Source organism: Bombus impatiens, unplaced genomic scaffold (genome assembly GCF_000188095.3).
Source record: "Bombus impatiens unplaced genomic scaffold, BIMP_2.2 scf_0208, whole genome shotgun sequence".
Lineage (NCBI taxonomy): Eukaryota > Metazoa > Arthropoda > Insecta > Hymenoptera > Apidae > Bombus > Bombus impatiens.
In genome coordinates this window covers 362824-378067 of record NT_176627.1, presented here as the reverse complement: position 1 = coordinate 378067, position 15244 = coordinate 362824, and the positions used below count along the sequence as shown (strand labels likewise).

Genomic DNA, 15244 nt, shown 5'->3' with positions numbered 1-15244 from the left:
GCCGTCTCATCCGGTTCCTCGAACGCGGGCCCTCGATTCTTTAACTAGAACGCATAACGACCGCGCCGTCATCGTCGCCAGAAGCAGAGGAGAAGGAAGAAAAAGACGATGCACGGCGATGGAAGAAAGCAGAACACTTTGAAACGAAAACTCCGGCGCATGAAGCGCGAGCTTGCATCGAACGCTCGGAGATAAAAGCGACGTGTATCAGAGAACGCAGTGAAATTAGAAACCGGCGACGAGGGTGGAATACGGGGGATGAGCGCGCCGCGCAAAAAGAACCTATTTCTTTCCCTCTTTTTTCGCCGATTCTGCCTCACGCGCGTTTCGTTCGGCCGCGTTCCTCTCGCCTAACAGCATTTCATCTGCGAGCTTCTTGAAAAATCTAGCGTGACACACACCACGAGTGTCGTCACACCGCGCAATGTTGATGACACGGATGGCGTCGACGTGGAAATACCGAGTTGCCTTTAACAGTCGCGTTGAAACAAACATTGATCGTAATTGGACACAAAACAGAACAATAAGTTGGAAAATGATCGCAGTATTATCATGGAAATTATGTTGAAATATTGTAGAATTATTATTATATTATTATTATGGAATACAAGACGAAATTGTTAAAGAATTATCAGAAAAATTATTATGAAATATTATACAGGGTGGTTGTATTATTTTATTGAATTAGGTATGATCCCTATATTATTACGTTCGTGCATAATTCCATAAACTAATATAAAATAAAAAACATTGCGCGTCTTTTATCTCCTTATAAAACGAAAGAAGCTTTTCGGACAATCTAATATTAATCCAAAACTAATATAGAAGCGAGTTGTTTTAATTTAATTAGCTATTTTTCACGTCGGTCGTCTTTTTCTTCACTTGGCCCGTAAATAGGGCGCATTTTTTAAATTTTCAACTACTGATTTTCTAAAAGATGACCACCTTTTCAAAACAACTTCCAGTAGCGTGAACTGGGTCTTGTACTGCACTTATCCTTTTAATTAAAGGTATGATAAGCATATCATAGTTATTGTTTTATTTATTCTTACACATATGTACACTAATGTTACAAAGTTTAGAATTACTAAATGTTTCACAGAATATAACAATTTAAAGGAAAGAAGTAAACACAGAATACTGGTATTTTAGAAAACTTTTTAATATACAGGGTGGTTGGTAAGTGGTGGTACAAGCGGAAAGGGGGTGATTCTACGCGAAAAAAGAAGTCGAAAACATGGAATAAAAATTGTTCGGTGGAGGCTTTGTTTTCGAGAAAATCGACTTTGAATTTTCACTCGGTACGCGTGCACTTTAACGGATCTCACTGCAGATCGTTGTCTCTATTGACGTTATTTTTTTAATTTTTAAAATTTTTAAATTTTTATTCTATATTTTCGACTTTTTTAGCGTAGAATCACCCCCTTTCCGCTTGTACAACCAGTTACCGACCACTCTGTATAATTATAAGTCACAAATTATTGATTAATAAGCAAGGTTTTATTTTTTAATAAAACGATATACTGATTTTCGCTATGACTTTATTTCTTTTTTAGCTAATATATTTAATATCTAAAGAACACGTCACATGTAGAATGATCATACCGGCGTTTAGTGTAGTCGTTAAAAAATTCGTTTGATCACATGGAACACATCAGAGGCCCCTGTAGGCTACTCGAAAGCATCTGTTACCAAAAAAGACAAAAATCTTCTTGAAAAATATCTCGCGGAGTCGTAGATGGAGAACTGTCGTCGAAAAAAATGGTGCACGTCTTATTCTATGAACACAAACATCCCGGCAAGCGCCAGAATGACGATGAAAGCTGCGAGAACTACCACGTCTCACGCGTCGTTCTTGTGAAATAGAAACGCGACACGCTCCACAGGAGGGTGAACCCGCGACCGCGGTTATAAACTCGAAGGAATGCGTACGTTTCCTTTTCTCGATTTTCTTTCGTCCTTTTTGAAGAGACAAGAAAAGGTATCATAGACATTGTTTGGAATTATGTACTCTACGAATGGATAATTATTGAAAATTTCACCATGAAATTACACATGGATGCTTCATCTTTGTATCTTCAAGTTTCAATTGCTATTGCAAGTTCCTTGAAAGAGGAGAGTATTTGCTGGATCATTCAGATTCTTTTCACATTCGTTGATCACATTGCAGTTCCAAAAATAAGTACGAACATTTTGTCAAGAATCGATGAAATCAGAATGTGATGGACGATGTAGTTGTAGTAGGTGTCTCCTTGTAAAATCAGACGCCAGTTAAACTAAACGCGTTTTATCGGTGCAAGGAATTATTAAGACAGAAGAATTGATGTTGTAAACTATGTCGAAATAAAGTTCTGTATTCCACATGATCGTACCGCACGAAGCTAGAACTGCATTTAATGGAACGAAATCAAGGCTCTCGTTTGATTAAATGCCCTCCTGCCGTCTGACTCTACTTACCTCAACGTAAACTGTTATTACATGAATGAAGGTAATGAAGAGTATCAATAAACTACTATTACATGAACTGTCTATCTTCCAATGTATTCAAATAAATCAAATTCTACCGTAGAACTTCTCGAATTTATTGAAACAGCAATTCATATTCACAGTCTTAACATTCTCCATTAGAGATAATATTAAGTTAAGTATTAGTAAGTATTATTAAGCTTCTTTATTCGTTATAACGTACAATCTGTTTAATGGAATTCTCGTGTTATTTTAATACTTCCTCATTGATCGTTATTTTAATTAATTGAATAAACCAATGCGAAACTGACGATCAGAGAAAGCGAACAAGTACACCGCGGTTTATAAAATCCTTGGTAATAAAAATCGTTCGTAACAGACGCGAAGTTTCCCTCTGCGTGAGACACAGGTAGCAAAGAGCAATAGGTACACACGTGAAGATCTTGAGAAGGAGAAAATACCTCGTGGCGAAAGTTGCTACACATATACTGTATTTCACCCTCGAAACGGCGAAACAAATATGCCGAAGTAACTCGAAAACCAACGTTTCTTCTCCCTTCGAATCTTACAAATTGGAGCAAACTTGCTGCTCCGATTGCTTTACGTATTCCATACGAACCATCGGTGAAACCGCGGAAATGATTCACATGGTGAAAATGAAAAATTAGAAGGTTCGACCTGGACCAGCGATTTGGTATCGTAGCTGCTTTGCAGAGACAATGATACTGCGCTATTCGCAGTTTAATATGCGCAATAGCAGGGTAGCACTCTGGTGCGCATTGCATCATAACAGACATAAACCTGTCGAGTCGTACGACGTCACAGGTGTGAAATCGCCACGACGTCACATCGTTCATCTGCTTCGACCGAAACAAGGAAATCGATCGAACTCGGAGCAAAGGTGCTGAGAGTGACAAAATCTTTAATTTCAGACGATTGAAGAGGTTGCCGCAATCAGAGGACAACTCGATTTTCCGGTAATTTAGCTAAATCGATAAAAGTTGATAACGGTGTTCAAGTGATGTGGCGATTTCTTAATTCCATCGAGCAACGTATCAACGTGTTACTATATATACTGGAAAATTGAGTAAGTGTGTCAATCGGGCAATACGTCGCTCCGATTTCCCACTGGATCCATAGATTAAAAAACGCAGCACACTTTGACATTTTGGCAAATAACTTGCTAATTACTTCTGCCGACTTTCTACTCGTAAAGACAAAACTTCTTACAATCTCGTACGAGCAATCTCCTGCTTATACCGAAAAGCCAGCTCGTCAACGGCGACCAAGCCGGACGAGAACCCGATTTAACAAGAAAAAAGAGCGAGTAAGACGAGACTGAGAGTCGAAGGCGAAAAGAGTAAGAAGGAGAGAAGAAGGAGGATGTAGAATGGAAGCGAGAAGGCGAGCCGGTTGGTATTGGGCACGGCGCGTACTCCGGAGGGTAGGTTCAAACGAAAACTCCGCCGCGTCCAACGAGTTTGTATCGAGCGTAGGAGGCAAAAGCGCGAGCGAAGCTGCGGAGGGTCGGACCTCTGCGAGAGTCGTGGCCTTTGCGATAGAAAGAGACCGAGGTAGGATGCTAGAAAACCGTTGAGCACGGAAGAGGACAACGTGGAGAAAAACAGGAATAGAGAAAGATACGAGATTCTCTGGTCTCGTGGCGGAGCGCGATGCTGCTGCTTGCTGCAGAACGAGCCTGGGACGAGGGAAACGAGGGATTCTGGTGAAGGGAGGGGAAACTGCCGCAGACCGAGGCCATGGTAGGCGAGGTGAGGTGGCAATCAATAAATATACAGAGAACCGGCAGGGAGAGAGAGAGAGAGAGAGTGGTAGATCGAGCCACGAAGAGGCGGCGAGAGAAAGAGAAAAAGATAGGGGGTGAAAGAGAAGGGTGGAGAGGAGCGCTCGTCGCGTCTGTCCGACCGTCGGTCCGTTCTTGCGTCCCCAAAGCCCCCACGAATCTAACCGACGCTCGTTCTCTCGCTACAGAGAGAGAAAGAAAGCGGGACAGGGATACGATGGAACGAGACTACGGGAGAGTAAGAGAGGTACGCGGCAGAGAAGGCTCTGGAGAGAGGCTTTGGTTGAAAAGACAGGGGCAACTGAACAAACAGGGCGAAGAGAGAGAGAGAGAGAGAGAGAGAGAGAGAGAGAGAGAGAGAGAGAGAGAGAGAGAGAGAGAGAGAGAGAGAGAGAGAGAGAGAGAGAGAGAGAGAGAGAGAGAGAGAGAGAGAGAGAGAGAGAGAGAGAGAGAGAGAGAGAGAGAGAGAGAGAGAGAGAGAGAGAGAGAGAGAGAGAGAGAGAGAGAGAGAGAGAGAGAGAGAGAGAGAGAGAGAGAGAGAGAGAGAGAGAGAGAGAGAGAGAGAGAGAGAGAGAGAGAGAGAGAGAGAGAGAGAGAGAGAGAGAGATGGGATACAGGGATGCGAGGAGAGGTCCAGAAAACGCGAGGAGGGACAACGTCGCGTCGGGTCGCGGAGGTGAGGCAACGAAATAAACGAAATCCCATCCAACGCGATGGAACCAAGGATAGAGGAAGAACCGTTTGCCAAAGGGACACACGAACACTACTGTTTGGCGAATTCCGAACTTCCTCGTAGTTTCGTGTCGACAGAATTTCTTGCGGATGAGGAATCTGCGAATCGTTTGGACGTTGTTCGGTAACTATCGTGAAATACCATTATGGATGCTGCTGGGTAAATATTACTAATACGTTATCCTGGAAAATCTTACTGTTTTGTCAGAGTCTTCCATGTTTTTTCTACTACGTTGCACGGGACTGAATTCATCGATGTTTTGCTACGATCGTTTAATCATTAAAGTTTCCCTAAACCCTGCTATTCTTCTCTCTTCGTATAACTCGAAATGGTTGCTGTATTTTAATAAATACAAGTTTTTTAGTGTTCGATACAATGTTTTACCACCTTTCGTGTACTCTACGATTTTTGTAAAAATTCGAGAAAAAGACGAAGATATCTAAAGAGAAACGGCAGAGTTAAAGCATTGAAAGAAATGATACATACTGAAACAGGAATCACATTGGAAGGGAAAAATTCAGATACCGTAGCTGACTTAGTAAAACATGGCTCGGTAAACAAAACTCTTATTCGATGTAATGTTCCATTATACCGCTACGTGATAACATTTCTGTTATAATCTTTAGTTATTATTTTTTCACTGGGTTTAATTGGAGGAGGATCGGTAATCGGTACTTGAAGCCAGTGAAATCTTCTTGGAGCTTGACCAGCGATCGCGATCTATGCTTAACGATAGTCGAACGATCCTTGTAACGGTATCGTGGTAGCGCGACTGTAATTCGAATCGCGATGAAGATTCGATAATTAACGTATAGAGCGGATGGCGAATGCAGCCGCGCTGACCAAACGATCGATTCGATTGGAACAATCGGACCGTGAAAGAAAACGCAGGGGAAAGATATTGATTGCTACTGTACGAAAAGTCGCGTCGCTCTGTTCCAACTTCTAGCTACGATTTCCGGCTGAACGGCTCTTTCCAGACATTTCCTTGCAGTAACGTGTCTTAAGTTTCCTCGAGAAAAAAAATGGTCAGTGGAAGAAATGGGCTGAATAATGGTAAATAAGCGTCTAGAATACAGTAGTGGTATATCAATTGAACAGGATTCTTCCTTAACTGATCGTTGTTATGTCTAGTTGTCGTTGGAATTGATTTGACAAAGCGAATAATTTATAAAAATGATCAATACTAGGATTCAAACGATTCAATTGTAAATCAATTCACGCGTCAAAAAGCTGTTGAAGTGAAAGAATTTCAAGAAGAAGAAAAATTTATATTTTTACGTTCCCAGAATTTTTTGTTTATCGAAGCTCATATAACAGAATCAGAAATATATTTTGATTATTACTGGCTTTTAATATTAAATGTACCCGATGTATGTCAAATTTTCTTTTCTTCAACGTCATTCATCATCGAATTGAATTTAATGCATAGTGTTGAATATCCAAATTCAAATTTTGATATGTATCGATTCAATACCTTGCTCCATAGCTGGTCAGATAAGACCTCGATGCGTGACTAGTTAACAGTAACGCGTATTTAACGAAGCATAACCCTGAAACGATGCTCCTGATAATTTTCCCCGTGACCCGAAGCGACACCATTTTCTTCGATCGATGTGGTGTCATTCTCTGACCCCTGAATACGAATATCGTCAGAAAGCGTAAGTTACTGCTGCACGTATTAAGTACTCTGTAAAGTATCGAAGAAAATATGAAAAGAAGAAATTTCACGATATTCCACTGCATGTAAATTTTGCTTTAGTATTATGTCCTATAATGTTATTATTGCAAATGCAATAATAACTTCCCTATTGTACTTTTCAGCTAACATTGAATAATGCAATGCGTTTCATATATAGTATTCATATTAATAAAATTAATCGCGTTTCAGTGATCTTATTGATATTTCAAATACGAAAGAAGCTCATTGATATTTAAAGTACGAAAGAAGTGAAATTTCACTTATGATAATTGTCAAGGTCTCGCCTCTGAACCATGTTAAATCGAGTTTCCTGAAACAAGCGAATCTGTAGGTTTACGCCTCTTTAAGGGACTGGAACTCAAACGATTCACAGTGGACACACTTTAATTAGTTAATGGCAGCGGAAACGTAAGATTCATGGACTAATTAAAACCAGTGCTCAAAAAGTAACTATTCTTCGCCGCTCGAGAGTAAATACTCGAATTAAAATATGGTAGAATCAGTGTCGAAGTCGCGTGTATCAAAAGTGAAATAAAATACGAAAGAAGCTCATGGATATTTAAGATACGAAAGAAGTGAAATTTCACTTATGATAATTGTCAAGGTCTCGCCTCTGAACCATGTTAAATCGAGTTTCCTGAAACAAGCGAATCTGTAGGTTTACGCCTCTTTAAGGAACTGGAACTCAAACGATTCACAGTGGACACACTTTAATTAGTTAATGGCAGCGGAAACGTAAGATTCATGGACTAATTAAAACCAGTGCTCAAAAAGTAACTATTTTTCGCCGCTCTACAGTAAATACTCGAATTAAAATATGGTAGAATCAGTGTCGAAGTCGCGTGTATCAAAAGTGAAATAAAATACGAAAGAAGCTCATGGATATTTAAGATACGAAAGAAGTGAAATTTCACTTATGATAATTGTCAAGGTCTCGCCTCTGAACCATGTTAAATCGAGTTTCCTGAAACAAGCGAATCTGTAGGTTTACGCCTCTTTAAGGGACTGGAACTCAAACGATTCACAGTGGACACACTTTAATTAGTTAATGGCAGCGGAAACGTAAGATTCATGGACTAATTAAAACCAGTGCTCAAAAAGTAACTATTCTTCGCCGCTCGAGAGTAAATACTCGAATTAAAATATGGTAGAATCAGTGTCGAAGTCGCGTGTATCAAAAGTGTGTTCAGTGTGTCGACGACGACGTGGATTCAAAAAAAAAGAACAACGTCAGAAGGATCCTCGAATCGAAGAGAAAAGGCTAACCGCCTACTGAGAGCGTAGGGAAGGGCTCGATCGCAAACGTGCAAGTAGTGCTAATTAAGGTAAGTGGCCGAACAGGTCTCTCCTTCCTCAAGAACGCGTTATATAGATACATATATATATATACATAGGTGTATATATAAAATACGAAGGCTGGTTCGACTCCTTTGGAAAAAATAGCGTTAGAAGGGGTCTTGGGTGAGCATGAACGGAAACGAGAGAGAGTCGGGTGAAAGAACAACCCACCCACGAGAAATATCCGTTTTGCTGTGAACGTGCGACTACGGTATATGGGAAACACGTAGGAAACCGTACGCGCGTAATCAAAATTCTATTTATTAAATAACATTCGTAAAGAACATGATATAACAAAAATCGAGTTCGAAAATTCAAACACATGTATTTAGTAGAAATCTCTTCCTTTTTTCATTTTGGCATCAGCTGACTAAACTTGCATACGGAGGTACATGGAAACGCCGTTCGTTTAAATCAACAACGACGATATTGAAAATGATCAAGTTCGATTGCCTCTCCACCACATTTTATGCGCTGTACACAATCTTCGTGGCTTACTCCATATTTCTCGTGTTAATATACGTAAAAGTCATTTTCACTGTTTTGTCTTGTATTTAGGATCGTTTGCTCTACACCTTTCGTTCGTCAATTTTTATTTCTACCTGTTACTACCAAAAGATTTTTTTCTTTTAATGATATTTATTTAACCCAAGATACAGTTTTAAATACGTATTGGTATTCAGAATAAACGGTGAATTTTTGTAATGATGTGTTAGGCAAAGGTATCGATACGCGGCGGTACGACGTAGCTATACTACGTTATGTGTCGGTGCTTTACATTTTTTGTGTTTAATACAATTTTTGGGTTTGAGCCGCTGGGGAGCGGAGCTTTTATATGATTTTGTTTTTTTTTTTATTTTTTCTGTCCTGAAAACTTGGTCCCAAAACAGGACGCTTCGGTACTACCAAAAGATTGAACGGTAATTTATGAACGATAACGATACTACATGACGATTTTACTCCGCGCTATTGTATCCCAGAACTGAAAACACTTGTACCCCAGAAGTAGGCTACTGTTAGGCTACATAATTAGCAGTGATCTTGGAAACATTACGTAAATGAACATTGTTATCATATTTATTCGTGTAACTTACCTACCGGCAACCAAAACGCTATAATACGCTTTTGATTATCGTGGAAAGTAAGATCGGAGCACTTGAAAACACAAGAAACTTAATAATTCACTGCAGCGTGTGTGTTTCGTAATAAGTTTCTATTGAAAAATGCTTCAAATAAAATAAAATGCAAACAATGATTGTCAAATGGTGGTCGTTTTCTTCGAATAAGTTATGGAAATAAGTATGATATACGGTTTCGCCCGTATATCAAAACTGAGCGAAAGTTGAACGATCTCGATGCTTGTTCAAGGTCTGAAACTTGGAGAAATAACGTCTGTGCAAGTTCGTTCTCGACTCTGTTTCGTAGTACGCCGTTTGCGTTTTCCTCGATGAGGAACACACACTTCGTGGAACTTGCAGAATGTGTTGAATGATCGTATACACCTATACAGTTGTGTTATTAATGTGTCGGAGAACGTGCGCATTTACAGTGATTCACGATATCGAGAACGCATATTCGAGAATTGTTCCGACCGGAAATCTGGCTTTGCGATGTCGATTATGCCGATAATACGCGGCGTCTGCAAGATTTCAAGGTTGATTTTACAAGGTTACCTTCGGTTATCTGACAAATTAATTGTATTCGTATTATGGGGGGAAGTTTCTCTTTATCAATCGCTCGCTAAAATACATCCCTCCTTTTGCAGAATTTTCTACCAAATTTTCACGTGTGAGAGATTTCAAGGCTATCCTTTAACCCTTTCAGGACTGAATGATACATAGGTTATGGGAAAAGTTACTTTCTATTAAGGGGGGCTAAGGTTAATTCGTACAAAAATAAGGCGTGTTTTTGTGAATTATTCGTGACGACACAGTTAAAATCTCTTTATTAAAAACAATAGTACATTGAAGTATGACATTCGAAGAATATTGTATAAAATTTTCACGGAGAAATATTAAAAAATACGGGAATTCCTCCGTGAAAATTTTATACAATATTCTTCGAATGTCATACTTCAATGTACTATTGTTTTTAATAAAGAGATTTTAACTGTGTCGTCACGAATAATTCACAAAAACACGCCTTATTTTTGTACGAATTAACCTTAGCCCCCCTTAATACCCCCCCCCCCCCTAAAAGGTTGATAACAGAAATACACTTTTGCTGGTGTCGTTTAAAGAAAATGTAATATACCAACGTTATGATAAATTTTATAAGTTAGTTAGTCGATAGTTTGTTAAACTACAATGTTTAAACAGGTTAACTTCCTATGATAAGAATGTCGCCTGTTTATGACAGGAAAGGATTCTAATTGATTACGATTTATAGCTTTAACTTGAAATACCTGAAGCGATAATCACCATGAATAGATTAATCCGGTTTAGCATAATGATGTAGTAACGAAGTGTGGCAGTAAACTTTTAATATATGGATACCTAGGTAAGTTTCAAGTTACAATATAGGGGGCTGAGGGGAGAGTTCGACAACCTTGAAACGGAGTGAGAGTTGCTTTTTAAAATAAGTAGGTACTCCAGGTCACGACCTTGAACTTGAGACGTACTTTCCAGGCTCTTGATACTGTACATTTTATGAATGACAGAGTGAAGGGTTCGTCGAACTGATTTTAAGAGTAGAGTATTCATAAACCTAACAGACTTCTCGTGAACGAATTTGATACTTTCATGAAGTAGCTCCCTGGTACACAAGTCTTGGCACAATTTTTCCATTAGTTTTGTTGAGATTATTCGATGCGTAAACAGAGAAACTGGTGGATAAATTGTAAGGTAGAAAATATATTTAAATAGAAGTGTAATTATAAGTAGGAATACAATTTAAACTGGTCCAGATCCTCACGCTAGCTGTGTTACCCAATAACTGAAAACTCACGTCGCCTGTCTATTGTTTATGGTCTGTCTTCGTCGCAGTCTTTTGTCTACGCGCTGTCGATGGCTTCGGCGCTTGAGAAAACTAAAAAGACCAGACGTAGAGTTATCTTAGAAGTGGTGACCACTTCAACAAGTTTAAAAATTGAAAAAAATCCAGTACACGTATACGTCAGAAAATTACATGCCATTAACCCTTTGCACTGGGAATTTTATTTCAATTTCGTTAGCAGCAGCTCCCAATGCTTTTTAGTGTTTTATTCGAAATTTACTTCAACTAAAAACTAATAACAATTTAAATAAATAAAGGAAGAAGGAAATTCACTTAAATACCAGTCTTATCCTCACTATTGTCGTATTTTGTAATTTTTAAGTGTATATGTAGCGGCACATGAGTTAGAGGACAATTCAAATCGTGTTATTGTTTTGCCTCGGAGATCAAGATCGTTAGGATACACGTAACGTAAGAATAAACAAACTCCGAGCAAAACAATGTCGCCGGTACGTACAACCGTCGAACGAAGACGAATTTGAATTTTCCGACTTCTCCCCGACCAGTATAAATAAGCGAACGCGATCGCAGCGAAAGGATTTACGGTTAGTTGTCGATCGGTTATCAACCAGTTATCAACGAATACACTTAGTTATCGGCATACTAATTTATCATTTTAAATATATTCCACGGTTTCAACAACGAGCAATCTCGGCCATTAAACGTCACCGATCAACCATCCTCTACACATAAACCTCTACAAATCGGTGTGAGTTGAACACGACTGAACAACCTCTACGGATATATCTTGAAACAATTTCCAGGATACAATCCTGCTTTTCCTTCGCACGTTTTACAAAAAAGGCTGCGATTCGACAAAGAAACTGCTGAGATAAAAATTAATGTCGAGTGCAAAGGGTTGATATAACGGTTATCTTATTGAAACATATGTGCAATCTAAAATAATCTACATAATTTAGACGAAATTATCTACTGATTACCTATATCATATGACTATTTTGCTAAACGCGAGAAATCTAAAACTTTCGAGTATTTTCATATATAAATATGTATATATACACACGATGCATGATAATATTAATACAAATTCGTAAATTATAAAAATTGCAGGATTTATCGAATTGATTTTGGAACAATTGATATTTCGATAACCTGTTGATACTTCAACATCGTAAATACAGATCGTTGTAAACACCAAGTGTATACCAACTATAGTAATATTTATTCGTTTATAGATAAACGAGGTACCCGAAAGAGAATTTATATAGCGTCTCCGCGATATTTCGCATTAGTGCAAACAGCTTGATTAACGGCAGCAAGCAAAAGGGATTACGTCGATAATCTCATTCAATATCCAATGCTTTTCAGCATAGATCATGTTGTTATTAATCGCAGCGATTTCATTGGTTCTCCTCGTCTTACTCATTCGAGCTATATTTGATTCTTACAGTCTGATCTTACAGAATTTTGTAGAATTTTAAAGATGCTTCGACATTGCCTGCGTTCTATCCAACGAAAATACATTTATAATCCCGATAATGAATAATAACGACTCGTTTTTCCCATTTAACGGGTTACGAGAGTCTGAAACGAGTTAATTAGACACTTGGATATGATAATTTATGTAGAGATGGAATAAATCTCTATTAGATTTGTAAGAACTAAAAAAAAAACTCTAAAATCCTTTGGTACGCGACTGAAGAAAGTTTTAATGAAGAAAAAGTGAACTTGACGAATTTATTATCTCTTTGTGCAATGAATTATATGAAATCAAACAGTAGCATATCATTAACAGAGTTCTACAACTTTACCAAAATAAGAGATTTCCTAATTTCGACCAAACAAATTATTTATCATATTTAACAAAAAGAAATCTTCTGCCATGATTATTTGCCAAAACACGGAAATCGCTCCAGTTCTCAGAAAAATACTGTGAAGGAAAACCCATCGATCACGGACTAACGCATAAATCGTTGAAATTTCAACACGTCCAGGAATTCCACTTTAGTGTAATTAGCTCGTCTATTGCCGGCCTATCGATCTGCCAAGACGCGCGTGTCAATTAAGCCGCTCGGACCAAGAGGACTCGCGTTGTAAGCCTAGTAACGTGTTAGTGTATCTACGTATAATCCATGTCATTGGAAATATCCTTATTGTGCGCGAAACGACTACGACGACATAAACAGGCACGACTTTCTGGATTTTTGGAAATCGCACAAATTTTTGTACAAAATTTCATCAACTTCCTGTGTTTTTTCGGCCAAAGTGGATAAATGTTGGGTGACTTATCAACGGAAGTGTACATATCTATATATGCGACAGCTAGATCTCGGTAAGAAGAACGTGCGCACGAGATACAGAAATACAGAAAAATATATATCGTGGAAGAAAAAAAGAAGCAGAAGGAGAAGCTAGAAACGGGGAAGAGGAAAAAATGGGGGAAGAAAAATTGGCTTACCACCGAAGAGCGCAGTCGGATCGAGCAACGGATTGGCCTGGTCCGCCTGCAGTTTCTCGGAGGCGGAGGTGGCGCCTGGAGTCGCCGTGGCCGCCGCTTCACCTCCGCCACCTCCACCGCCCCCGCCACCTCCGCCCGATGCGGAGTTCTCCTTCTCCATGCCAGTCCCCTGAAAACGAGCATCAGCGTTTCGTTAGAACCGTTAACTTCGTGCCACCGCCGTATGGATCGTTTCCTCGCCGGGTAGACGCTCGCGATAGAAGAATAACAGGGATGGGGAACAGGGCGGAGGAAGGCGAACATTTTTGCCGTGGAAACTGATGGCACTTGGTAACAATGGCCAGGAAGTTTTGACGAGAAACGAACGACAGGTTCCTGCTTCTTAAGTTGAATTTTCTCTCAAAGAGATTACTATTAGGATTTTTATGCAAATTTCCGTGTTCTCTGGATATACGTCAATGGACATATGTGATTGAGATTCGTTTTACTTATCGAAGATTAGAGTAAATTAAGTGGAATGTCTGATTTGAATATTTTATACATTTTTATGTATCACGTACATGCACTTTGTGTATTTTTGCTGTTTTAAATTTCACGTAAATCGGTAGCAATCTGGATATTAGACCTTGTTTCGAAGTTTTTTTTATTTAAGATAGACAGAGAAAAGAATTTTCAATGGAATATTTAGGTTACATACGTATATATACGGAGTGATCGATGAATGAAAAGTCGATAATAGTAAGGCTCGTAGTAACGGAACAATAGTACTATTTGTTTTCCTTTCATTCTTTCCAAACCACCGTACAATCATCGGCGAAGGTCTTCGCAGGCCTTGACCTTTCAGACGTCGAGGTTGCGAAGAATTATAGAACTATGGCGATTACATCTCGATTAAAACTCAACCTTATTACGTAGGCGATATACTAAGACTTTAGTGGATAACTTGTATTTTATTATCGACAAACAACGATATTTTTGACAATGACTCGCAGCTTTAGAATTATCCAAAAACTTGCAATTCTCATAGAGATCACAGATAGAACATGTAATCGGACAAAATGCAACCAGAAGCATGTAAAATCGAACAGTTATTGTATTTGTAAAAATTATTGTATTCTCAGAGTCCAACTTTTATTTAATGAAATTATTATCACGTTGATTCGATCTAGTTGAAAGAAGAATAAGAAACTATTTTCCTACCGTTTACCTCTTTTTCCAGTGAATAAACCCAGCTCGTTTAAAGAAAAAGCAGAGAACAAATCGTTTCGAGACGACTTCGTTCCCCGCCGTATTAACGTAATTCATAACACAATACATAAAAATTGAAAGTTTTCGAGTAATTATGGCACACAGTGTATATAGATGGAAAAAGAAAAGCATCGTGTCTGCGGAACGTCTGGATTCCGGTTAATTATGTTAATACGCCGACGCGGCGCGGCGTCTCGAAACTCGCGAAACATTCTTCTCTCTCCTTCTCTCCTTCCCCCTCTTTTCTACCTTATGACGAAGAAAGAATGTGAAGGTGGGGGAAGGTAAAAATTCAACGTTATTATTTCAGTCACGAGCATACGTAAACACGTATGTGTGTCTCGCATGTTCATTCGATGACTGTTTACCAGTCGAAGAAAGGCTTCCTCGAGCGCTTTAAATAAAGGTCGTTCTCCCCTCCACTATTTCCCCTCCAGCGCTTCAATCAGCTGACTGGCACACTCCCCTCCCTCGCCGCCCAGCTGTTGTATAAATATACATCGTTACAACGTTGAGTCAGGTTAGGCTGGTGCTAGGCTA

At 39.1% G+C, this 15244-nt stretch overlaps 1 protein-coding gene across 14 annotated transcripts in view; it reads right to left on the bottom strand.

The window, feature by feature from the left end:
* The window catches only part of LOC100749908 (bromodomain adjacent to zinc finger domain protein 2B), a 235866-nt gene that overhangs the window by 54702 nt on the left and 165920 nt on the right, over positions 1-15244 (bottom strand). For all 14 annotated transcript variants that reach the window (XM_024366294.2, XM_024366304.2, XM_024366302.2 and 11 more), the window contains one exon: positions 13457-13625. In XM_024366294.2, the coding sequence (XP_024222062.1) occupies positions 13457-13616 (160 nt within the window). In that variant the 5' untranslated portion in view covers positions 13617-13625. The remainder of the gene's footprint in view (positions 1-13456; positions 13626-15244) is intronic.